The 25,535-nt window shown below is 42.9% G+C and overlaps 2 protein-coding genes across 5 annotated transcripts in view; one reads left to right on the top strand and one right to left on the bottom strand.

The window, feature by feature from the left end:
- Positions 1-1,681, top strand: part of prlh2 (prolactin releasing hormone 2) — a 41,198-nt gene extending 39,517 nt beyond the window's left edge. The window contains exon 3 of the mRNA XM_072560969.1: positions 489-1,681. Within this exon, the coding sequence (XP_072417070.1) occupies positions 489-679 (191 nt within the window). The 3' untranslated portion in view covers positions 680-1,681. The remainder of the gene's footprint in view (positions 1-488) is intronic.
- A 6,250-nt stretch (positions 1,682-7,931) lies between these two features.
- The window catches only part of myripb (myosin VIIA and Rab interacting protein b), a 392,899-nt gene continuing 375,295 nt past the window's right edge, over positions 7,932-25,535 (bottom strand). For all 4 annotated transcript variants that reach the window (XM_072560411.1, XM_072560409.1, XM_072560410.1 and 1 more), the window contains 2 exons: positions 24,234-24,355; positions 7,932-17,410 (listed from right to left, as the gene is read on the bottom strand). In XM_072560411.1, the coding sequence (XP_072416512.1) occupies positions 24,267-24,355 (89 nt within the window). In that variant the 3' untranslated portion in view covers positions 7,932-17,410; positions 24,234-24,266. The remainder of the gene's footprint in view (positions 17,411-24,233; positions 24,356-25,535) is intronic.

The raw sequence follows: 25,535 nt of genomic DNA on the forward strand, positions 1-25,535 counted from the left end.
ACACCACCCTCCCCCACCCCCTCTCAAAAGCGTAGGTACCCCACCGATTCCTTAGACTTATCCAGCTCCATCACCCTTCTTCTTCAGGTTCTGGCAATGCCCACCATTGCTGGCATCTGTTTTACTTGAGTCTTCATTCCAAGGCGTTGGGGGTGGGGAACAGGTGTTTGTTGGTGCTGCTGAAGTCTTGACCTTTAGAGAGTTACTGCCCCATGATGTGGTAAATGGCAGCCAGGCCTAAAAGAATAATCACCATCTGAAAAATTCTGCCGTTGGTCAAGTAGAGGTGACTGCTGACCAATAATGCCAACTCGTTCTGTCCATTGGGTGCTTCTGTTTTCCCAATGTCATTCCACTGAACCCAGTAAAAGACAAAAACATTTAACTCTGTAAAAACAGTGAAACGGAGTCAACTTTCAGAAAACTATCACGTTTTATGTTTCTCTTCTAAAACTGCATGTATCAACCAAATTTGTGTACATTTACAGATTCCAAAATTGACCCGTTCTGGTACGTGGGTCGTGGAGTGCGACCGATTGGCCGCTTCGGAAAGAGGCAGATGAAAAGTAGCAGCAATCTGAGACCATCGGTGAATAACCTGGAGCTGATCCTGAATGCTCTGAGGCAACAGGACACATTCGATTCTGACCAGCAGATGGGAGGGGACAACACCTACTGACAATCTCTGCCACCAAGCATACCTCTGAGAAACAATGGCAGAATTCCCTTCCTACCTCACACTTTGTATTTACCCACTTGACTGTGAAACCACGCGCATGTCCGCTTAGTGTGTACACCTCCCTACCCTCCCAAAGCTGATCCACAACAGACCACATTAACCTAGGAACCACCACTGACACTGACTCTATATTCACAGAACTGAGACCCAGTATAAGTCCTATTTTAATTCAAAAAAAAATCTGTTACTTAAAATAGCTGCTTACAATTTTAATGCAGTTTCAAACCAATATCTCTTACATTTCAACAACATAAAGAGGAAATTCCACAAAGTGTGTCTGTAAGAGGCTTAGTTCTGTCCAATAATTTTGTTAAATACATTAGAAAATGACCAACAATTTATTTTTAATTGTTAATGTGAGCCACATAGAAATACCAAATATCATTGTGATCATGCAGAATTTATGACATTATATAAAACAGTTTAATGTTAATTTAAAAATAGATGCTTCAGTTTAAGTTGTTAATGCTAATCACTTTCCACATTTGATCTATCATTTCAAAAATAAATATATTACCTTGTAACTATTTGCTGTTGATCTCACTTAAAAGTGGTACTTTCTTTTAAAAAAATGTGGTGGCTGTCTAATTTTGTTAATTGGATAAGGAAGGCTAAGTGTTATTCACATAGAAGTGACCCAGTAATGTGATTCAACACAAATCATGTTCTGTTTGTAAACAAGCCAATACTTCACAAAGACAGGGTTCCTTTAACATCAGCTGTGTTGTGTTGCAGGCCTTCTTCTTAACTTTACTGCACTTCATGTTCATTCTGTTTGGTGGGAAAATGCTGAAAGAGTTTTAATTTTAACAGTTAAATATCAAATTCTTAGTCTTCTCCAAAGTGTGAATTACTGAACAGGTCACTGCCGAATTTGGGAATTAACTTGCATTTGAAGGTTTTCAACACTTGTAGTCAGTCAATGTGAGCAAATTAAACAAAAAGTAGCTATCACTTTCGAAAGATAGTCATTTTTGTTGCACCTTTCACATCAGCATGTCCCAAGCACTCTTGGGAGAAGGAATTATCTTTGAGCTGTAGTTATTGTTCTAACATAAGAATCAGTGGCATACAGTAAGCCTTCACAAGCATTAATGTGGTAATGGCCAGACCTTTTGCTTGTCAGTGATGTTGGATGAGGGTTTAAAAATTGGCCAGCACACGGGGAGAATTCCTGCACCTTTTCAAAATAAGAGGGTTTATTTTTAACATCCAACTGAAAAGGCTGATATGTCCCAGGCCTTGATTTAATATCACATCTTAGAGAATGCATCTCTGGCAGTGCAGCACTTCCTCAGTCCAGGATTGCAGTGTTAGCTTGGGTTATGTGCTCAAGTCTCCCAAGTGGGACGTAAAGTTACAACATTTTAACTCAATGTTACCCGCAGAGCTGTGTCTGCAATTGACTATGTATTTCCTCCCCGTAAAAGAAACCCCTTGACTGGCAGTGCCTGAATCCTGCCTGCTGAGTCTTTTCCCTTGGCCAGGGATTTTGCTTCTACACCCATTAATTTCAATGGAAATGTAAGAAAGACATAATTGATATTAAAAGAAGATTCTTGTGCACTCCCAGGATGTTCTTCACCCAGGATCTGATTAAAGATATTTTAAAAAGATATGTGATTGGGGCGGAAAAGAAAACCCCTAATGGCCTCGACACTTTCTAAAGAATTCTTTAAATGAAATGTCGGTGTTGCTGGCCAGGGTAGTGTGTGTGTGGCCCATCCTTCATTGCTCTTCAGGAGTGATAGTGGGCTGCAATCCTGAACTGCTGCAGTTCATGAGGTTAATATAAGCAAAAGATAAAGTTTCTAGAGTCCTCCCGGACTATAGCGCTGGTCTTTTCTCATTAGAGAGACGACTAGCGGTCTTTAACCTGAGGGTCACCACATCTCAGGCGAGGGCAGACATTGAGAAGGAGAGTCCTTCATGGTAACCTCAGCTGGTACAGGAAATGAACCCACATGTTGGTATCCCTGTGGTACCAACCAGCCACCTGATCCCCTTGTTCTGTGATGTATCACTGAGCCAGATTCTGGGACTTGAGTTAGTGCGCTATCATTAGTTTTACTGTGACCTTACGGAGGTTTTTAAAATCATGAGGGGCATCGAAAAGGTGAACAGCAAAGGTCATTTTCTTAGGTCGGGGAGTTCAAAAATAGAGGGCATATTTTTAAGGTGAGAGGAGAAAGATTGAAAAGGGATCTAAGGGGCAATAATTTTTACACAGAGTGGTTCGTATGTAGAATGAACTGCCAGAGGAAGTGGTAGATGCAGGTACTTAAAAGATATTTGGACAGGTACATGACTAGGAAAGGTTGAGAGGGATACAGGTTAATGCTGGTGAGTGGGACTGGTTTAGTTTGGGAAATTTGGTTGGCATGAATGAGTTGGACCAAAGGATTATCCTGGAAACACGCCTGTGGTCCCACAAATGCCTATCTATCTTCCCATCTGTGGAATCCCTATCATTAATGCTTTCCAAACCATCCTTCTTGCCTCCTGTGCAGGTGAGTTATCTATAATGCTGTGGACTTAGAACATAGAACAGTACAGCACAGAACAGGCCCTTCAGTCCACAGTGTTGTGCTGACCATTGATCCTCATGTGAGGTAAACCGAATGTACGAACTCTCAAATTTCTGTGACCATATGCATGTCCGGCAGTCTCTTAAATATCCCCAATGACCTCACTTCCACAACTGCTGTTGGCAACGCATTCCATGTTCTCACAACTCTGTGTAAAGAATCCGCTTCAGACATTCCCTCTATACTTTCCGCCAAACAGCTTAAAACTATGACCCCTTGTGTTAACAATTTCTGCCCTGGGAAAAAGTTTCTGGCTATCAACTCTATATATGCCTCTCATTATCTTGTACACCTCAATTAGGTCCCCTCTCTTCCTTCTCTTTTCCAATGAAAAATGTCCGAGCTCAGTCAACCTCTCTTCGTAAGATAAGCCCTCCATTCCAGGCAGCATCCTGGTAAACCTCCTCTGAACCCTCTCCAAAGCATCCACATCTTTCCTATAATAGGGCAACCAGAACTGGACATAGGATTCCAAGTGCAATCTAACCAAAGTTTTATAGAGCTGCAACAAGATCTCACAGCTCTTAAACTCAATCCCCCTGTTAATGAAAGCCAAAACACCATATGCTTTCTTAACAACCCTGTCCACCTGGATGGCAATTTTAAGGGATCTATGTACCTGCACACCAAGATCCCCCTGTTCCTCCATACTGCCAAGAATCCTGTCTTTAATCCTGTACTCAACTTTCAAGTTCGACCTTCCAAAATGCATCACTTCACATTTATCGAGGTTGAACTCCATCTGCCACCTCTCAGCCCATCTCTGTATCCTGTCAATGTCACGCTGCAGCCTACAACAGTCCTCTATACTGTCAACAACACCTCCAACCTTTGTGTCGTCTGCAAACTTGCTAACCCATCCTTCAATCTCCTCATCCAAGTCATTGATAAAAATTACAAAGAATAGAGGTCCAAGAACAGAGCCCTATGGAACACCACTCACCACTGACTTCCAGACAGAATATTTTCCTTCCACTGCCACTCGCTGTCTTCTGTTGACCAGCTAATTCTGTATCCAGACAGCTAAATTTCCCTGTATCCCATTCCTCCTGACCTTCTGAACGAGCCTACCATGGGGAACCTTATCAAATGCCTTGCTGAAGTCCATATACACCACATCCACCGCTCGACTCTCATCAACTTGTCTAGTAACATCCTCAAAGAACTCAGTAAAATTTGTGAGGCATGATCTGCCCCTCACAAAGCCGTGCTGACTGCCTTTAATCAAGCCATGCTCTTCCAAATGGTCATAAATCCTATCCCTCAGAATCCTTTCTCACACCTTGCAGACGACAGGCGTGAGACTTACTGGTCTGTAATTGCTGACCATTTTTGAGCTCTTTCCTCGCCTGCCTGTAATCCTCTAGAGCTGAGCAAGACCCTTGCTTCCTCCACCTTACATAAGCCGCCTTCTTTCTTTTGATGAAAAGCTCCTCCTCCAAGGTTCCTTTATCTTACCTCTTCTTGCCTGTCTCAGAGGAACACATTTATGCATCACTCGCAACAACTGTTCCTTAAAAAGTCTCCACAAGTCTATAGTGCCCTTTCCATGGAACAATTGCTCCCAGTCCATGCTTCCCAATGCACATCTGATAGTATAATAGTTTCCTTTTCCCCAATTAAATATCTTCCCATTGTGCCTGCTTCTCTCCTTCTCCATAGCTATGTAGAATGTAAGGCAGTTGTGGTCACTATCACCAAAATGCTCTCCTACCGCAAGATCTGACACCTGCCCCGGCTCATTGCCGAGCACCAAATCCAAAATGGCCTCTCCCCTCGTCGGCCTGTCAACATACTGAGTTAGGAAACCCTCCTGAACACACCTTACAAAAACAGCTCCTTCCAAACCATCTGCTCAAAGGAGGTTCCAATCAATATTGGGAAAGTTAAAGTCACCCATTACAACAACCCTACTACATTCACACTTTTCCAAAATCTGCTGACCTATGCTTTCTTCAAGCTCCTTGCTGCTACTGGGGGGCCTGTAGTAAACCCCTAATGAGGTGACTGCTCCCTTACTGTTCCTAATTTCCACCCATACTGACTCAGTAGGCAGACCCTCCTCGACAATGGTAACTTCTGTAGCTGTGATACCCTCTCTTTTTCCCCCCTCCTTATTCTTTTTAAATGTTCTAAACCCTGGAACATCCAGCAACCATACCTGCCCCTGAGAAACCCACGTCTCTGTTATGACTTGTTCCCGAGCAGTCCCTGCAAGAATTTCCACTTTAACCAGTGCTAAGAGCTGAACACAGGCTGTTTAATATGTACTTGGGGTGTGGGTGTGCACATCCCTAAATACGCCTAGATTTGAGTTTCTTGCTGAATTACTTCAGAGGGCAGTTAATAGTCGACCACATGGTTGGAGGTCTGGAGTCACATGTAGACCTTACCGGGTAAGTATGGCAGATTTCCTTCCCTAAAGGACGTTAGTGAACCAACTGGGTTTTTAGAACAATCAACAACAGTCACTAATAAACCAACTGTTTTAATTTTAGATTTTAAAAAAATCAAATGTTACTGTCTGCCTGGTGGGATTGGAATCCACACCCTCAGAACAATAACCTGGGGCGCTGGATTGTTGACCAGTGACATTACAGGCAGAAATATCATAAAACAGCTGCTGGAGATCTGAAACAAACAACAGAAATTGTTTCAACAACTCAGCAGGTCCCGCAAGAGGCTGTGGCAGGGCAAACAGAATTAACGTTTCGAGCCTGATACAACTTCTTCAGAATTAACACAGGGTCACAGGATTCAAAACATTAACTCGGTTTTCTCTGTGCACAGGTGATGCCAGATCTACTAATATTTTTGCATCAATTTCTGTTGTTTGTTTGTTTCAAACATGACAGACCTTGTGTGGAAGCACTTGGGGGATACATGCACTGACTGCCTGTTTCGGCTTCACTGTCCAGTGGTCACTCATCCCCTCTCTACAAACTCTTCAGTTGTGGGATGACCACTTCCAAAAGCTAGCCGTCCACTATACTCTCAGTCACCCAGATCCAGAGTAATGGACACGACAGCACAGTAATGGGACAGTGCAGGCTGTTTCGGGGAAAGAATGAGAACAGGTGGGAAGTGGGCACTGTGAAGGGTGACTGGTTTCAAGGAGAAGTTGAGGATTGCAGATGCTGGAGAGTCAGAGTTGAAAAGTGTGGCACTGGAAAAGCACAGCAGGTCAGGCAGCATCCGAGGAGAAGGAGAATAAAGCCTGGATTGAACTCATCATTTTGGTCCTTACCACTGATTACAGAATTTGAACTCTTCTCAAAGTGTTAATGCAGGTTTTTCCACTCGACGACCGATCAGACATAATTTTTGTGGAGCAGTCAATGTCTGCTCTGGGGCCCTTTCTGTGGAGGGTGTGCAGCAGGTTCTGGGATAGCTCAGGAGGCGAGGGAAGGTGAGGCAGCACTGATTCAGAGAGACGACACTTGTGGTATTGATGGAGAGGGTAGAGGAGGAGTTCCACCCTGCTCCCTCCACCCAGCTGCTGCTGCAATGTCTGGTCTCAGGCCCTCCTCCCATTCCTCCTGTCGACCAGAGCAAACTCTTCATAAATTCCATCAAGCATTCCCTTTCTCCCAGTGCCACCTCTCATGCCAAGTGGCATGACACACATCCTAACGTCCTCAGTGATATCCTGGAATAAATATTGTCGGCAAAGTCTTTCCAGTGTGCCTCAGAAAGCCTTTAAAATTTCTTTCCAAACATCCAACACCAAGTAAGCCTTCAAAACTGATATAACTACAGTAAGTAGGTGCAAAGTTCTTCACAATGTCTACTTCCCAGATGCAAGAGACAAAATAAACCCCCAAGTAATACTGGGAATGAAAGTACTGCCTCTACTGGAGCATCGTTTTGAGATGTACAACATGGGTTGGACCAGTATTGGTCAATCACAAACATTACTGGCTTCTCCTTCTGATCTTGCTGCCAGTCAGCTGGTCAGGAAAGGGCATTGGTGCAACTGGGTCCACCATCAACATGCTGTGGAGCCTTGTTAATGAGCACTCAGCAATTTAACATCCAGATGACCATTCCAACTCCTCTATCAAAATGTCACCTGTACTATATTTCAGCTTAGTGTCCAACTTTATCACCTTTGAGGCTTGATAGCTTCTAGATAGCTGCTAATCAAACTTTTCAGAGATGTTGTGACATACCTCTGGGGCAGGTGAGAATTGAACTATGGACCTCCCATTGCACCACAATAGCCCTACTTGATAGCTTTAAAAGGATCGTGTTCTAAGGTCGGCAGGCATGGAATCTGTGAAAAAGGACTATAACTTGAACACTTTAAAGATACTTTTTATTCTCATTTTAGTCTTTTAAAACTCTGTATTCCCAGGCTATCTATTTTATTTTACTATTTCAATTCTGTAACAACACTTAAAGTAACTGTACCGAGGTACCCTGTACCTAAGATGGCACCGAGAGACGACACTACAAACTTTTCACTGCACTCATTTGACTGCACATGACAATAAAGGCTATTCTACCTGCACAAACTATCTCCAGCCTGTTTAAAGAAGAACTCATTTTACAGATCAGTCTCAAAGAAAAGCACTCAAATGATGTGACCACTGAAAACTCAGTTCAGCTTCAAGTACATCCACTTTATTTTCCAAACCCATATATAGTTTAAAACGTGTTACAATACTTGATTCTCAATACAGACTTTGATTAGAAAGATATGGCACATTATTAAAACAGCTTTTATCACAGAATATCATTCAATGTTCACGTGGGGACTTGATTATGTGGGATGAATTCGATTATTTTTGTCTGTGTTTGATTTCTCCAAAAGAAACATCACACACGACATAGTGTACTCGCCAATGCAGTGTTTAGTTCAGGGGAATGCTTCTGAAACATTAGTATGTGTAGATGGATGAACCGATATACCTCAAAATCTGTTCAATCTTTCAGAAGAATTTATTTTAAGAAAGCAAAGTTTCACTGGATATATTAATTCTGTTGTGTTACGTCTCATAGCTAGGATGAAGTATACCTTTAAGAGACATTGATTCTGAATAAATCCAATTATTTAAAAGAAACTCAGAGAAACTCTGTGGAGAGAGGAACAAGGTTAACATTTTGAGTTTGGCATAATAGGAGTTGGGAGCTGGAAGTTTTTTTGGACTGGGTTGAGTGTAATATTGGTCTGATTCATACCTGTCAGCACCTTTGCTGTTTTTGCCTTGCACACTGTCCAATAGGGCAGTTTACCTGATTAAACTGGCAGACAGTGTCACTTATACCTTTCCTGTTACAACAGTTTTATTCAATAACATTTGGAAGAAATGCTTTTTGCGCTCCTTGAATGTAAATAAGTGGGGCAGGAGCAAACTGTATGGCTTCTCAAATCTGTTTTGTCTTTCAATTGAAGTATGGCTGAGTGCCTATCTTAAGACTATTTTCCTTTCTTATCCCCACATCCTTTGTTCTCTCTGTGTGCATAGAGATCTGTGTCGTTCTACAGCTATATTATCATTCCTCAGTAATTTATTTTGCTCCACTTCCTTTAATTGAAGAATCCATGCAGCAATTGAATCCTATGAATGTACAGTACTGCTAAATCCATCCATTCAAATCTGCACCACTCAAGCACCAAAATTAAAATAGTTCAAACACCATTTTTTGGAGCAGGTGAGACACATATTACAAGCACCTGTGTCTGGTGACCAACTGTGATCAAGTCATGGATCAACAGTTGGAGGAGTGATCAACAAACCCTGCAATGTCTCTAGAGGTTGGTGTGACTGTGGAGACTGAGGGCTACATCGGACCGTACAGACCAGGAAACAAAGGAACATTGAGCAACATTTGAGTTTATGACATCCCCCATAAATCACTCAGCTCTGGCACTCTGACTTTTCTTAACAATATTCTGTTTGGATTGTGTGAATTTTTGTACTTAAAATGAGTCCTTAAACTAACTGTTAAAATTGCAAATGAAAGCAGATACTGACTGCACATTGATGGCACAAGATACCTCACATTTGCACACTTTCACCAGGGTAACCGACTCCAATGAAATAAGGGACAATTTGACCGTTGGATTGGGTTGGAGATGTGGACATGCTGATCACTGTCAGTGGGGGTTTGGTGGTGGGGATTTTTAACGTGTGGGTGGATGGTGGTTAGTCTTGAAAGTATAATTGCAGTGTGAGTGATGTTTAAAATTGACTAAAACTCACATATTTTCTTGTTGATTCACAACAGAAGTATTTCTCTGCTGACCAAGTCAGACCAAGGCTGTCTTCCACAGGCTGTATTAGAAATGTGAGACTAAAGCTTCCCATTAAGGCACATAGGACAAGCAGTCACACGTAGGGGGAATTCTTTAAAACACAGCGCAGTTGGTGCATGTAAAAAACACTCAGAGACCATGATTTGGAGATACCGGCGTTGGACTGGGGTGTACAACATTAAAAATCACACAACACCAGGTTATAGTCCAACAGGTTTAATTGGAAGCACACTAGCTTTCAGAACGCTGCTCCTTCATGATGACCTGGTGTTGTGTGATTTTTAACTCAGAGACCATACATACAAATACAGGCACACAAAAACACACACACACACACCACGCATAAACATAGTCACACAAACACACACACGTTCAAATATGGGCCACACACACACACACACACACACACACACATACACACACAGATCACACACAAACACAGTCCACACAAAAACACAGACCACAAATAAAAACACAGACAGCCATACACACAGACCACATATACACAGACACACACATACACAGGCACACACATAAACACAGACAATGCACACACACACACACACACGCAGAGATGCACTTTTATCTCATGACCAATGGAGAGGGAATTTGAAATCTACATTAGCTCAAAATTCAATCCTTGCTAAATCCACTCAATAGAGCTAATGTAGATTGGCTGAGTTCAGCATTCAGCATAACACTGTTTTGCACTAATAGAAAATATCTAGCCTGGTGCACGGGTAACCATTTCAGAGTATGTCAGCACAGATGAAATAAATAAAGTTTAGGCATCAGAGCCTGGAAGAGATACATTACCAACAGATGACAATCAAGGGAATCATGGCTTCCATTTATACTAGGACACGTGAGAGTCAAATGAACCCAGATTAAAATAAAGCGAGCACATAAAAGGGCAGTTTATTCACCAAAGCCTGCGAACAGTATAAAGTTTCACCTGGGACCAGGCAGCAACTTTACATCTGAGAATGTAAATAATGACAGTGGAAATGCTCCACTTTAGAAAGGTCAAGAAAAGTGTACAGCATCAGTTACAATCAGGTACCATGGAGGCACAGTGCAAAACTAAGAAGACCCACATATAGTGTGTGCAAACCTAAAAAAGAAGAGGTTGTGTTATGTTGAAGTAGATTCAATACCACTAAGGGGCCACTTCCACGAGATAAATTTGAAATAAAAGTCACCCAAGTGAAATAAATGCAAAAGGGAGCAGTCTGAATATGATGGTGACTTTAAGGTGGATTTACAATTGGTTGCTTATGAATGAGGATGTCGAAGGGTGAAAAGATGCAAACATTGTTTACTGAAGGGCTAGTGTTGACATATGAAAGCAATATTGGAACGGTGTTTCTGAGGATCAAAGAAAGGTGAATATGATGTGGCAGAATAGACAACAAGTAGAGACGTAAGTCTGTCTGTAAATGAGAAGTGGTACACTGTGGGTGGAGGGTGAGATAGAAATGTAGAGGGATTGAGGATTTTGGTTCACAAAACATCATTCATTTGAGTTGTTGATTGTAATGTCTTATAATGGAAGATTGGTTTCACACAAAAACAGAGCTATATTTCAGTCAAGATGTGATGGGGTACTGTGGTACAAACCACAGTAACACCATAGCTGGAGTACTATGTGAAGTTTTAGGAAGGCTATTGAGGTCTTAGAAAGGACGCAAAACAGGTCTGTTAAGACAAAAGCAAGAAACTGCAGATGCTGGAAATCAAAACAAAAACAAAAAATGCCATGGAAACTCAGGAGGTTTGGCTGCTTCTGATACAGAGCGAGAGACAGAGTTCTGAGTCCAAATGACACTTCTTTAAGTTCCAGAAAGGCAACTCTGTTTCTGTCTCCACAGATGCTGCTGGATACACTGAGTTTCTTCAGCACTGTCTTCATAATTCAGATTCACTAGGCTGCTGGTCACAATCTGGAATACACAGGCAGAAGGCTGGAAGAACACAGCAAGCCAGGCAGCATCTGGAGGTACAGAAGTCAATGTTTTGAGTATATTAACCCTTTTTCAGGACTGAGATGTCAACTCCTCCGCCTCCTAATGCTGCCTGGCTTGCTGTGTTCTTCCAGCTTCCTGCCTGTCTATTTTGGATTCCAACATCTGCAGTTTTTATTTGGTCACAGTCTAGAAGCACAAATGTGGAGGTTTGGAAAAATGTGGCCATTTTCATCTGAACAAAGGAGATTAGGAGAATTATTGTTTTCAAACTTGTGAAAGGATGGAAGAGAATAGACTGAAATCAAACCCGAGTAATTGGTTTGGTCTGATTACACCCACCGGTGACAACAAATGCTGCAAGAAGTCACACAAAGTTGGTTCACTTACATTGCCAGGATGTGGCTGACATACTGGAGCTGCTGATTATACCTCAATGGGAAGTGCACCAATCATGGGTAATTGGTGGCCAGGTGATGGCTTGATGCTCCTGTGAATCCCAAGCCAAAAGATGGGATAGTAGATCAGGAACAGGAAAAACATTAGTTAAAAATCACACAACACCAGGTCATAGTCCAACAGGTTTAACTGGAAGCACACTATAACCTGGTGTTGTGTGATTTTTAACTTTGTACACCCGAGTCCAACACCGGCATCTCCAAATCAGGACAAACATTGTCTGCCTGACTTAATGTGGCACTCAAGGAACACTTCTGTTCCTCCTCATCCCACATGTTAGCCATTAGAAATAGAAAAGAGTATGCCATTTGGCCACTTAAGCCTACTCCACTATGCAATACGATCACGGCTCATTCAACATTTCCCACTTCCTTGCCTGTTCCCCATAGTTAATGTTTTTGTTAAAGAAGAGGGCAGTCATTACCATTAAAAGCAAGTTAAGGTGCACCATGTTATGAAGCTTGATCATTTCCTTTACTTGAATGGGTTCAGGTTGGACTTTTTTTTAAAAGAGTTATGAGTGTGAGAGAGGGAGAAAAGACAGGGGACTGGTGTAACCTAGCCGAGTACCTCTTAAAAAAAAACATGGATATGACGGGCCAAATGGCCTCCATTTGTGCTGCAAACAACCTAATATTCTACACATAGCAGCAGAATAGCAGCCACAGCAAACCTTGAGTACACTGTACAATGTTCAGGTCCAGCAATACCCTGATTTTCAGGGTCATACTCTGGTCGCTGAGATACAATCAAAATATTGCAGATTGTACAGAAAAGCTTCATAAGACTGGACTCCCAATCTTCTAACAGATAAAGAGGAACAAAAAATTTGGCATTCATTCTAGGGGTTACTGTTGGGGGGACCGAGGTAAGGTGGAATATTTGCGCATTGGTGCCTGTGGAAAATGACTTTAAACTTTGAGAGTAGAAGAAGGCATCACAACCCTAGACTAGCACAAGGCAAGTTTAAAACTGAAAGCAGAAAGCACAAAGCACGATCAATAAATGCACTCTCAGATAGAGAACTGGAAGCAAAATCAATGGAATTATTTCAGAGGAACCCGAATGCTGCAACAAATAAACTATTTCTGCTAATACCTAATGTTTCCCCTTAGCCTTCATGGATTTAGCTAAACGCCTGTCTAGTCTGTAAAATTTACTTGCCTATATTTCAATTTCTTCATTCATATTCACGAAGCTCCACAACAATAGACAGCGGCCAGACGCCCGTTAGACAGATATAGACATTCCTGAGTACATAACGCAAGTTGGTTTGTATGCAAGTCGGAACACAATGCAGGACGATATAAAGCAATCATTCATAAGTACAGGAAACGCTCCTATGTCAGATTTCTAAAATTACACTGAAAACAACAAATGCTGGTGATCCCAGTGGGTCAGACAGCATCCATGGAGAGTGAGCAAGCTAACGTTTCAAGTCTGGACGACTCTTTACCAGAGATGAAATTACAACCCGCATGGGATGGCATTATAAATACGAGCGTTTGCAAGTCAGACATTTGTAAAAAGGAGACTTCCTGTATATATCATAAAAGACAAAAGACAGCAGATGCTGGAAATCTGAAACAAACACAGAGAACACTAGAGAAACTCAGCAGGTCTGGCAGCAACAGTGGAGAGAGAAACAGAGTTAATATTCCAACTATCCTATGACTCTGCTTCAAAACTGTAGTAGTAGTTTAAACTTCTGAAGGATCATACCAGACTTGAAAGGTTAACCCTATTTCTCTCTCCACAGATGTTGCCAGACCTGCTGAGTTTCTCCAGTAATTTCTGTTTTCTGTATCACTGAACTAATTCTGGTGCATAACAGACACTCTAAGATTTGGTGGCCTGGGGAACATGAGGACTGCAGATCATGGAGATCAGAGTCGAGAGTGTGGTGCTGGAAAAACACAGCAGGTCAGGCAGCATCCGAGGAGCAGGAGAATCAGTGTTTCGGGTATAAGCCGCCTGGAGGCAGAACAGGGATTGCTTTGGACACAACTGGGGGACACACTGACTTTCCATTGACTAATACAAGCTGTGACAGTCCACACAATGGTCTCAGTATCAACCCAACTACGCATGGGAGATAGCAGAGGATGAACAGTGGGAGGATGTAGCTGAGGAGTAGAATACAGAGAAAATCTCACCCCGTGGTGTAGTGTGGGTGGCCACTACTTTCCTCACAGTGATTAATATCAGCATTCGGAGAGGTCTGAACCTTGTTGGACCTGGCCTCTGCATTACTGATCGGCCTGAAAACTGGCATAAAAGCAAAATAATTGAGGTCAGACTTGGGCCCTGGAAATCAGCTCTGTTGCTGCCATAGCAATGGACTTGAGCGATGACTATAATGGCTGCTGTTATTTTAATGTAGTTAAGGTTCCATATTAGTTTATGCTTTGTTTGTCTTTTTTTGGATGGCTATAAAATCAGAATGGCCTTGAAATAGCCCAAACTGCACAATATGTGACTGTTTAGGTGGCTACAGGAAGATATGATTTAATAATTGTTTTTCTGGGGACTCTTGAGTAATGGCCCTTGAATCTGCTCCATCATTCTTTTTTTCTATTCACTTGTGGGACGTGGGCATCACTGGCTGGTCCCAGCATTTATTGCCCATCCCTAGTTGCCCTTGAGAGGTGGTGGTGAGCTGCCTTCTCGAACCGCTGCTGTGGGTTGACCCACATTGCCATTAAGGAGGCAATCCCAGGATTTTGACTCAGCGACACTGAAGGAACTGCGATATGTTTCCAAGTCAGGATGGGGAATGGCTTGGAGGGGAACTTGCAGGTGGTGGTGTTCCCATGTATCTGCTGCCCTTGAACATTTAGATGGAAATGGTCATGTGTTTGGAAGTTGCTAAGGGTCTTGGATATATTTTTGTAATGCTTCTTGTAGACAGTACACACTGCTACTACTGATCATTGATGGTGGAGGGACTAGATGCTTGTGGATCTGGTGCCAATTAAATGGGCCACTTTGTCCTGGATGGTATCAAACTTCTTGAGTCTCATTGAAGCCTTACACATCCAGGCAAGAAGAGAGTATTCCATCACACTCCTGACTTGTGCCTTATAGATGGTGGACAGGCTTTGGTGAGTCAGGAATTGAGTTACACACTGCAGTAACCCTAGTCTCTGACCTGCTGTTGTAGCTATCATATTATTTGTGTTATGGATATAACGAATCCAATTGAGATTCTGGTCAATGGTAACCCTCAAGATGTTGACAATGGGGGGGGATGATAACACCATTGATTGACAAAAGTGGTGATTAGATTCTCTTATTGGGGATGGTCATTGCCTGGCATTTGTGTGGCACAAATGTTAACAGGCTTTTGTCAGCCCAAGCCTGGAATTGCCCAGATCCTGCTACATTTGAACATGGACTGTTTCTGAGGAATCTGAGGAATCACAAATGGTGCTGAGCATTGTGCAATTATCAGCAAATATCCCAATTCTGATCTTATGATAGAAGGTCATTGATGATGCAGCTGAAGATGGTCGGGCCTAGGACACTACCCTGCAGAGATATTCTCGAGTTGCGATGACTGACTTCCAACAAACAGGACCATCTTCCTATGTGCCAAGTATGATTCTGACCAGCAGAGAGTTTGCCCCGATACCCACTGATTCCAGTTATGCCAGGGCTCCCTGATGCCACACTCAGTCAAATGCAGCCTTGATGTCAAGGGCTGTTTAATCTGGAATTCAGCTCTTCTGTCCATGTTTGAACCAAGACTGTAATGGAGGTCAGGAGCTGAGTGGTCCTGGCAGAACCCAAACTGGGCGTCACTAGGCAGGTTATTGCTGAACAGGTGCTGCTTGATAGCCATGTTGATGATACCTCTCATCACTCTACAGATGATTGAGATTAGACTGATGGGGCGGTAATTGGCTGGGTTGGATTTATCCTGCTCTTTGAGTAGGACATACCTGGGCAATTTTCCACATTGTCGGGTAGATACCAGTGTTATAGCAATTCAACTTGATCATGGTTGATTTTCTCCCTCAATGCCTGCATGATCCCTATATCTCTTGATTACCTTTAATATCTAGAAATCTATCTGTCTTTGTTCTGAACCTAATCAACGACTGAGCCTCCACAGCCCTATGGAATTGTGAATTTTAAAGTCTGACCAACTTCTGAGTGTCAAGTTCCTCACCTCAGTTTTAAATTGCACGCCTCACGTCCTGTTAGTGTGTCCCCGATCTAGCTATCTACCTGTTTATTCAGATTTGTGCAGATTTCAAAATTGGTCACCTGTTACCTGCTGAAGCACCTTTAAAACAATCTCTTCTACATTAAGGGTGATACATAAATGTGAATTGTTCTTGTTGTAAATGGAGGTGTTTTCTGGGAAGATTTGAAGGATTTACTCAAATTGTAAGTTCACCGAAGCACTCTCCAGGTTCACTATCTGTATTGTACAGGAGATATCCTCCTTCAACATAGAACACCCAACGTTTGTCCATTCATAAATAAATGCTATTGAATGAAGATTGTTGAGTTGTAACGCCTGTATTTTATTTGGGATTTGAACCATTGCCGCTCAGTGCCTGTCCTCTCAAGCCAATCATTCTTTTTGGATAAAGTTCTGACATTGTGATTTTGTTTTTCATTTTCATACTTTATAGTGTCTTTGCTCTGAGAGCCGAGAGAAGTGCTCGATTCTCCTATAACTTTTCACAAAGTACTTGCTTTTAAAAAGCAACAAAAATACATCCATTGGCAATATTCGTTCCACAAATTCCAGTTGAAAGTTCTTTGAACTCAATGTAAAAGTAAATTCAGTTTACAATATGAGATCAAAATTGTATGAAAATAAATGTGCACATTAAAATAACATTTAAAAAAGATTCAATAATGTCATTGCTCTAGGGATTAATCCCCAATGAAGTGACAGTAACCACCAACATGTCAGAGGTACTGTACACCTCCACCTTGTTTTTGGCAACAACTTTTTCAGTTGATTAAGATAATACACTTGGCAAATCACTTACGAATAACCTTGCTTCCAATTACATCAATTGTGTGCTACCAGTTAAAGACAATCACGGACATGACAATCACGAGTTTTGTACAGCAAACACATCAAAGTGCTTTTCGAATGGCGTGGGCCAATGGTACAGAGAGATCAGTCACCATTCCCAAAAGGTCTCTGAAATTAAGGCAAAACGAATTCTTTTTACCACAGTAAAGGTACAATCCTGAAGTGTCACAGGGTGAACTCAGGGAGGTATCCGGTGAGAGTCCGCTCCATATGGGATTGAGAGTGGTGGCAGGATTAGAGTTTCCATGGCTGTTGTATCAAGGCACTCTAGTGGACAGCCATAGGCAGTGAGTTGACTTCAGAGTAGGTGTCCAGTTCTCAGAACGGTTAAGACTTCTGCAGCAGAGGAGAGAACAGGAAAAAAAAACTCATTGGCCAGTCAAAGTGTAGAACGTGAAAACAAAAATGCTGGAAATTTGAAATAAAAGCTGAAAATGCTGGATATGCTGAATAGGTTTGGTTAAATCTATGGAGAGAAAGAGAGGGAGAGAGAGAAGGAGGGAGAGAGAGAAGGAGGGAGGGAGCAGGAGGAGAAAGAGAGCGGGAGCAGAGAGAGAGGGGGAAGGAGACTGAGAGAGATATAGAGATTGTGACAGAGAGAGAGAAAGAGAGTGAGGGTGAGGTGGGAGAGAGATAGAGTGAAAGATACAAATAGAGAGAGAGAGTGAGAGAGAGGGGGAAGAGAGAGGGGGAAGAGAGAGGGGGAGAGAGAGGGGGAGAGAGAGAGGGAGAGGGAGAGAGGTAGAGAGAGAGGGAGAGAGAGAGGGAGAGAGTGAGGAAGAGAATGAGGGAGAGAGTGAGGGAGAGAGTGAGGGAGAGAGTGAGGGAGAGAGTGAGGGAGAGAGTGAGGGAGAGAGTGAGGGAGAGAGATGGAGGGATGTAGAGATATACAGAGAGAGAGGGAGAGGAAGGGGGTAGATAGAGAGAGAGATGAAAAGAGAGATAGAGAGACAGAGACATAGTGAACATTTCTGTTTGATGATTGTTCCTCAGAACAGAAGGACAGCATGCCTGAGGGTTCTGACGGAATATTTATTGGCCGCTTCCTCTCTTCACAGATCTTGTCAGATCTTTTTAGGACTTGCAGCAATTTCAGTTATAGCTCAATCTTTCTCAGTTCCCTTAGGCTGACCTTTCCTCGGGTTATGTAGAAGGTCAGACAGCACAGTGGATTTCCAGCATGAACAAGTGACAAATTGTGCTAAAGCTTATTTAAATAAATTAACATTTATGAAGAACATCAAGGATATGGGGTTAGTGTTTGAAATGGTGGTTTTTTTCAAAATTGTGAGTGGACTGGCTAGTGAAGAGAGGGATAACCTCTCCAAAAGAATAAAAGGAGACAGATTTAAAGAGATTTGCTAAAGAACAAGGTGATGTGAGGAAAAACATTTTCATTCAGCAAGTAGTTAGGGTCTGGAATGCACTGCCTGGAAATGTGATGGACACTGGCTCAAATGAGGCATTTAAGATGGTGCTGGTTAAATATTTTGATAAAAGAAACATGCAAGGTTATAGGGAAAAGGCAGGAGATTGACCCGAGGGAATGATGCTCATTTAACGGGTCACTACAGGCACAATGGGCCAAATGGTCTCCTGCTGTGCTGGAACACTTTGTAATTAAGTTACTACCGTGTCACTGCATTAGTAATACAAAGACTCAAGAGAATGTTCTGGTAATAAGGGTTTGAATCCCACCATGGCAGGTGTTGAAATCTAAATTAAAAACTATTTTAATGGAGACCACAAAATCATTGTCGTAAAACCCTATTTTGTTACTAACATCCTTGAGGGAAGAAAATCTGCTGTCCCTACAGGTGACTCCAACCCCATTGCAGTGTGGTTGGCTGTTATCTGCCCTCGTGAAATGGTCTAGCAATCCACTCAGATGAGCGGCAATTAGGGTTCAGTGTTAGTGCTTCAATTACTCACATTATTTATTCGATTATGGCACAGAAGTCATTTATCCAAATTTACCAATGATGTAATATTAGGTAATGTCGATCATAGCATAAAATTACAAAGGGACATTTATAGACTAAGTGAATAGGCAAAACTGTGGCAGGTGCAGTTCAATGTAAGAAAGTGTGAATTTTGGAACAACAAAGGATAGGTCAGAGTACATCTTAGATGGTATGAAGTCAAATTCAGTGGATGTCCAAAAAGACTTCAGCGCTTTGATGCATAGATCTTTAAAATGACTCAAATAGGTGTAGACAAAAAAAATCAAAAAAGCTAATGTAATGTTGCCCTTTATATCTAGTGGACTGGTGTACAAGGATGTAGAAGTTATGCTGAGGTTATGTAAACCCCTGCTTTGACCCCAGTTATAATACCATGGGCAGATCTGGGCACCAAACCTTAGGAAGGGTAGATTGACCTTAGAGGGAGTACAATGTAGATTTACAAGAATGATACCTGGTCTTCAGGGATTAAGTTATATGAGGAGATTATACAAATTAGGTCTGTCTTCTCCAGAATTCAGAAGGTTGAGTGATGATCTGATCAAAATATTCAAGATATTAACAGGAAAAGACAAGGTAGATAAAACTATTTCCATCAGTTGGGATTCTTGAATAGGGGCCAGGTTGAACTAGGCAACATGATGGATCAGTCGTTAGCACTGCTACCTCACAGCGCCAGGGACCTGGGTTTGATTCCAGCCTTGGGCGACTGTCTGTGTGGCATTCTCCCTGTTTCTGCGTGGGTTTCCTCCGGGTGCTCTGGTTTCCTCCCACAATCCAAAGCTGTGCAGATTAGGGTGGTTTGGCCATGCTAAATTGCCCGTTGTGTTCAGGAATGTGTAGGTTAAGTGCAGGGAATGGGTCTGGGTGGGTTACTCTTCGGAGGGTTGGTGTGGACTTGTTGGGCCGAAAAGTGTGTTTCCACACTGTAGGGATTCTACCTATGAGAGATGTGAGGAAGTACTTCTACACACAAAGGGTGGGAGATCTTTGGAACTCTCTTCCACAAACTATAGTTGATGCTGGATCAGATGCAAGGTTTGTGAAGGTTTGTAGCTCAGGTTTAGATTTAGGGTGTAGGTTTGCTCACTAAGCTGCAGGTTTGATATCCCAGACATTTCATTACCTGGCCCTGGAATTCCTAAAAATCATCAAAAACACCAAAATAGAGGAAGTCGAAACAATGATCTCATTCGACGTAACAACACTGTTCACCTCCATCAACATCGACCTGGCAAAGAAAACACTTACCACACTTTTAGAAGAGACCATCACACACACCCCAAGCACATTACCAATGAAAACATCATGAAGCTAGATTAGATAACTTACAGTATGGAAACAGGCCCTACGGCCCAACACGTCCACATCGACCTGCCGAAGCGCAACCCACCCATACCCCTAACCTAACACTACGGGCAATTTAGCATGGCCAATTCACCTGACCTGCACATCTTTGGACTGTGGGAAGAAACCGTAGCACCCGGAGGAAACCCACGCAGACACGGGGAGAATGTGCAAACTCCACAGAGTCTCTGGCGCTGTGAGGCAGCTGTGCTAACCACTGAGCCACCGTGCCGCCCAAAAGCTAGTGGACCTGTGCCTCACCACCCACTTCACCTTCAACAACATAGTCTACAAACAAACCAACGACACACCCATGGGATCTCCGCTATCAGGAATCATAGCAGAAGCGGTAATGCAAAGACAAACAGCCGTACCAACCATCAAACCAAAATCTGAGTCCGCTACTTAGATGACACCTGTGTCATCACAAAACGAAACAAGATAGAAGAGACATCTAACATCATCAACAACACCCTCACAGGCATAAAGTTCACCAAGGAGAAAGAAACCGACAACAAACTCGCATTCCTGGACGTCACAGTATAAAGAAAGGACAAGGGAGAATTACAAACCTGTGTATATAGAAAACCGACAAACACTGACCAAATACTCAACTACATCAGCAACCATCCCAACACACACAAACGAAGCTGTATCAGAACACTATTCCAACGGGCCACATCACACTGCAGCACAGCCGAACTTCGGAAAACAGAGGAGAACCACCTATACAACGTATTCAAGAAGAATGGATACTCAAAAAATACAGTCCGCAGATTCCTCAAGAACAAACCACGACAAGCAGAACAAACACAGCCAGAAACCCTAATCACCTTACCATACATCAAAGAAGTTTCAGAAATGACAGCCAGACTACTAAGACCCCTCGGAATCGTAGTAGCACACAAACCCACCAACACTCTCAAACAAAAACTGACAAACTTAAAAGACCCAGTATATCCCATGGACAAAACCAACATTGTCTACAAAATTCCATGCAAGGACTGTCACAAACACTACGTAGGACAAACAGGAAGAAAGATAGCCACCAGGATACATGAACACCAGCTAGCCACAAAAAGACACAACCCTCTCTCCCTCATAGCCCTACACACGGAGGAAAAAAACCCACTATTTCGACTGGGACAACACATCTATCCTGGGATAGGCTAAGCAAAGACATGCCAGAGAATTCCTAGAGGCCTGGCACTCCAACCACAACGCCATAAACAAACACACAGATCTAGATACCATCTATCAACCCCTCAGAAAACAAACAGGAAATGACATCACCACAAACCCTAGGAACCCCATCCAGGACAAACATATAAATAGAAAGCAGGAGACAACAGCTTCGCTTCACTTGGAGGTCACCACTGATGATGTTACCTAGCCAGGTAATGAAACGTCTGGATATCAAACCTACAGCTCACCGAGCAAACCTACACCCTAAGTTGGATCAGATGTTAATTTTGAAATCTGAGATTGGCTAACTTCAGTTGAGCAAAGGGAATATGCGCCAAGGGCAGGGACATGTAGTTAGGCCACAGATCAGCCATCATTGAATGGCAGAACAGGCTGGAGGCCTACTCCTGTTGCTATGCTCCAGTGGATGGGCAACACATGTCCATGGTGCTTAGATCTCAGGAAAGATCAAATCTGCCAAAGAAAATAGTCACAGCAGCATCATTTGAAGTTTTTAAGGTGCATCTTTCGATAACTTCTGGTGAGAAGATTTGTTTTATCTCGACCACCTTACCCGTGGGCCTTGTCTGGTTCATCTGGCATGAAGCACGTTCATAATGTTGGCAGAATGTGGATGATAGATGAGAGGCCAACACAAGCGAAGCAGAAAGCATGGAAGCACTATCGAAGGCTTTGTGAATTTTAAAGCTGAGAAGGATGGAAAGCTTTAAAACTCCCTGGAGCAGTGAAGACACATTTCTGGAGACTGATTTCGGATCAGAGGTATCATAACCATCTTTTATGGGCTCCGAGTCTGCAGCTCTGAAGGACCTTGACCTGCCGCAGAGGGACGGCCTCCAGTGGGGAGGGAGGGGAAAATTAGCCAGGTCACACTGAGAGGTATGTTCATCATATCATTTAGCTGCCCTGGTCCATGTTGCAGACAGTAGATCCTGATCCCTTCCATCCTCAGGGAATGCTGTTCACAGCAGTGGGAATGTGTAGGGAGGCATTTACATCCGGTTCCTCCCTGTTATCCTGCTGCCACGTCCTGTCTCTGAGGAGCTGAGAAAAAGCAGACTAGTGTGTCCATGATCAAAGTGCAGTCCCAGACACTTGAAATGGTCTCTGATTTTGTTGAGGTAAGGAACGCAGAAAATCAGGAGAATATATCAGTTAGTAGCAGGCAGTGGAGTCACAGTCTGGGGATGTGGAGTAGACCATTTAGGACTGAGATGAGGAGAAATGTCTTCACCTAGAGAATGGGGAGCCTGTGGAATTCTCTAATACAGAAAGCAGTTGAGGCCAAAATATGATTGCAAGGAGGAGTTAGAATTAGGGCTTAGGGATATGGGGAGAAAGTGGGAACCGGGGACTGAATTAGATAATCTGCCATGGTCATAGATTGAACAAAGCAGGCTTGAAGGCCTGCACTGGCCTACTCCTACCTTTTATGTTTCTGATAGTGGGCGTAAGCTGCTGTATTAGATTGGTAAACTGAAAACAACAGGCTTATTTGAAGATTAAATTCTTCAACATCGTGAAGATTACCAAGGATCAAAAACTGAATTGGAATCGCCATATAAATACAGAAGCGGCAGGAGCAGTTCAGAGGCTAGGAATCCTGCAGTGACTAACGCACCTCCTCACTCCCCAAAGCCTATCCACCATCTACAAGGCTCAAGTCAAGAGTATGATGGAATATTCCCCACATACCTGGATGGACACAGCTCCAACAACATTCAAGACGTTTGACACCATCCAGGACAAAGTAGCCCATTTGACTGGCACCATAACCACAAGCATCCACTCCTTCCTACACTCAGTAGTAGCAATGTATTACATATAAGGTGCACTGCAGAAATTCACCAAAGATCCTCAGACAGCACCTTCCCAACCCATGACCACCACCATCTAGAAGGACCAGGGCAGCAGATACATGGGAACACCTCCACATGCAAATTCTCCTCCAAGCCACTCACCATCCTAACCTGGGAATATATCACTGTTCATCCAGTGTCACTGGGGAAAATGTCAAAACTGCGTTGTGAGTGTCCTTACATCAAATGGACTGGAACAGTCCAAGGAGGCAGCTCATCACCAGCTTCTCTTGGGCAACCAGGGATGGACAATAAATGCTCCTCAGCCACATCTCATCAACAAATTCAAAAAGGACAGGGTTTTAGATTTGATAGAGGGTCTTCAAAATCAGGAGAGGTCTGGACTGATTGGATAGGAAAGAGCTGTTTTCATTGGTGGAAGGATCGCGAACGAGGGATGAGGATGTAAGGCATTTAACAATGATGACATGAGAAGAAATGTTTTCATGCGTGAGAGGTTCCAAAAAGGGAATGCATTGCCCGAGAATGTGGGAGGACAAAAATTAAATTGAGCCATTCAAGAGGGAATCGGAATATTACCTGTAAAGGAAAAATATACAGGGTTACGAGGAGAAGGCAAGAAACTGGTACTAGGGGAAATGTTCACTTGGAGGGCTGGCATAGACATGGTGGGCTGAATAAGCTCCTCTTTTACTGTGGCAGTTCTGTGATCCAGTGACAAAGCCTGTTCAGCTTTAAATCTCCAACACAGTGCAGTCAACATGCAGCATTGTTTAATTTAAATGACAGAACACTGGGAAAAAAAAACCAGAGAAAACTTACTGCAGAAGGATCAACAATGCTTGTGTCTTCCTTTCAATTGTGCCGTGATGTTGAATCTTGGAACAAGCTATTCCTGCTGTAGGTCCTGATGGACGTACCTGGAGTGCTGTCAACTGTCTCTCCTGTGACATTTAAACACAAAAGAAAATCATTAGCGGAAGTTTAAACACTGATTCCTATCATTGCCGTCCCTCCGTCGCAGCTATATATTATCATCTATAAGGCGCACTGCAACAGCTCACCAACACCCCTTAGTTAGCACCTTCCAAACCTATGACCTTTAGAATCTAGAAGAACCAGGGCAGCACATGCCTTGGAACAGCATCAACTGCAAATCCCCTCATCCAGACTTGGAACTGTATCGCTGTTCTTTTAGTATTGCTGGGCAACACTCTACCTAACAGTACTGATGGTGTCTTTGCACCACTGTAACTACTGAAGTTCAACAAGGTCGCTCCCAAAACCTGTGAAGGGGGAATTAGGAATGTGGAAGAAATGTTAACCTAATCGGCAACACCAACAAATCACGGAGATACAAAGAATATTAAAATCACCCACTTTGAATGTGAGAAAGAGGAGACCAAGATTAAGAGGTAAATCTGTGATCCTGCACTCCCAGTGTGAAGTGATGCTCAAATGGGGCCTAACCTCAGTGTCAACCATAACACAGCACTCTTACCACTGAACCAAAAGATTGTGTATTAAGTCCCACTCCTGGACTTGGGCATAAGAATTGAGGCTGAAGCTGAGTGCAATGCTGAGGGAGGTGCTGTTTGATGGATGAGGAGTTAACATGAGGCTCTGCTCTCTTGGGTAGACACCAAAGTATCACATGGCACTATTTTGAAGAAGCACAGAGCCAGCCCTAGTTTTCTTGTTAATATTTCTGCCTCAAACAAAATTTTAGGCAAACAGATGACTTGGTCATTTTGGTTTTCTATCAGTATAAAAGGGTCAGACAGGATTAATACTGAAGAGTGCAAAAAGAACCATTCATTACGATGGTGTCATACGGACATGTGGGCAGAAAAGCTTAGAATCTTGAAGGAGTGAGACTGAACATTTGATCGTCTGTGACAATGTCTGCTTGTCAATGTAACCTGGAACTTGTCGCTAACATCCAATAAACTACAACAAACACAGAACGCTGGAGAAACTTTGCAGGTCTGGCAGCATCTGTAGGAGAAACAGATGTAATGTTTCAGATCCAATGTGTCTCTTTTTCAGAACAACTCCTGGACTCGAAATGTTAACTCTGTTTCTCTCTCCAGAGATCGGCCCGATGTGCTGAATTTCTCCAGC

This window comes from Chiloscyllium punctatum, chromosome 41, assembly GCF_047496795.1.
Source record: "Chiloscyllium punctatum isolate Juve2018m chromosome 41, sChiPun1.3, whole genome shotgun sequence".
NCBI lineage: Eukaryota > Metazoa > Chordata > Chondrichthyes > Orectolobiformes > Hemiscylliidae > Chiloscyllium > Chiloscyllium punctatum.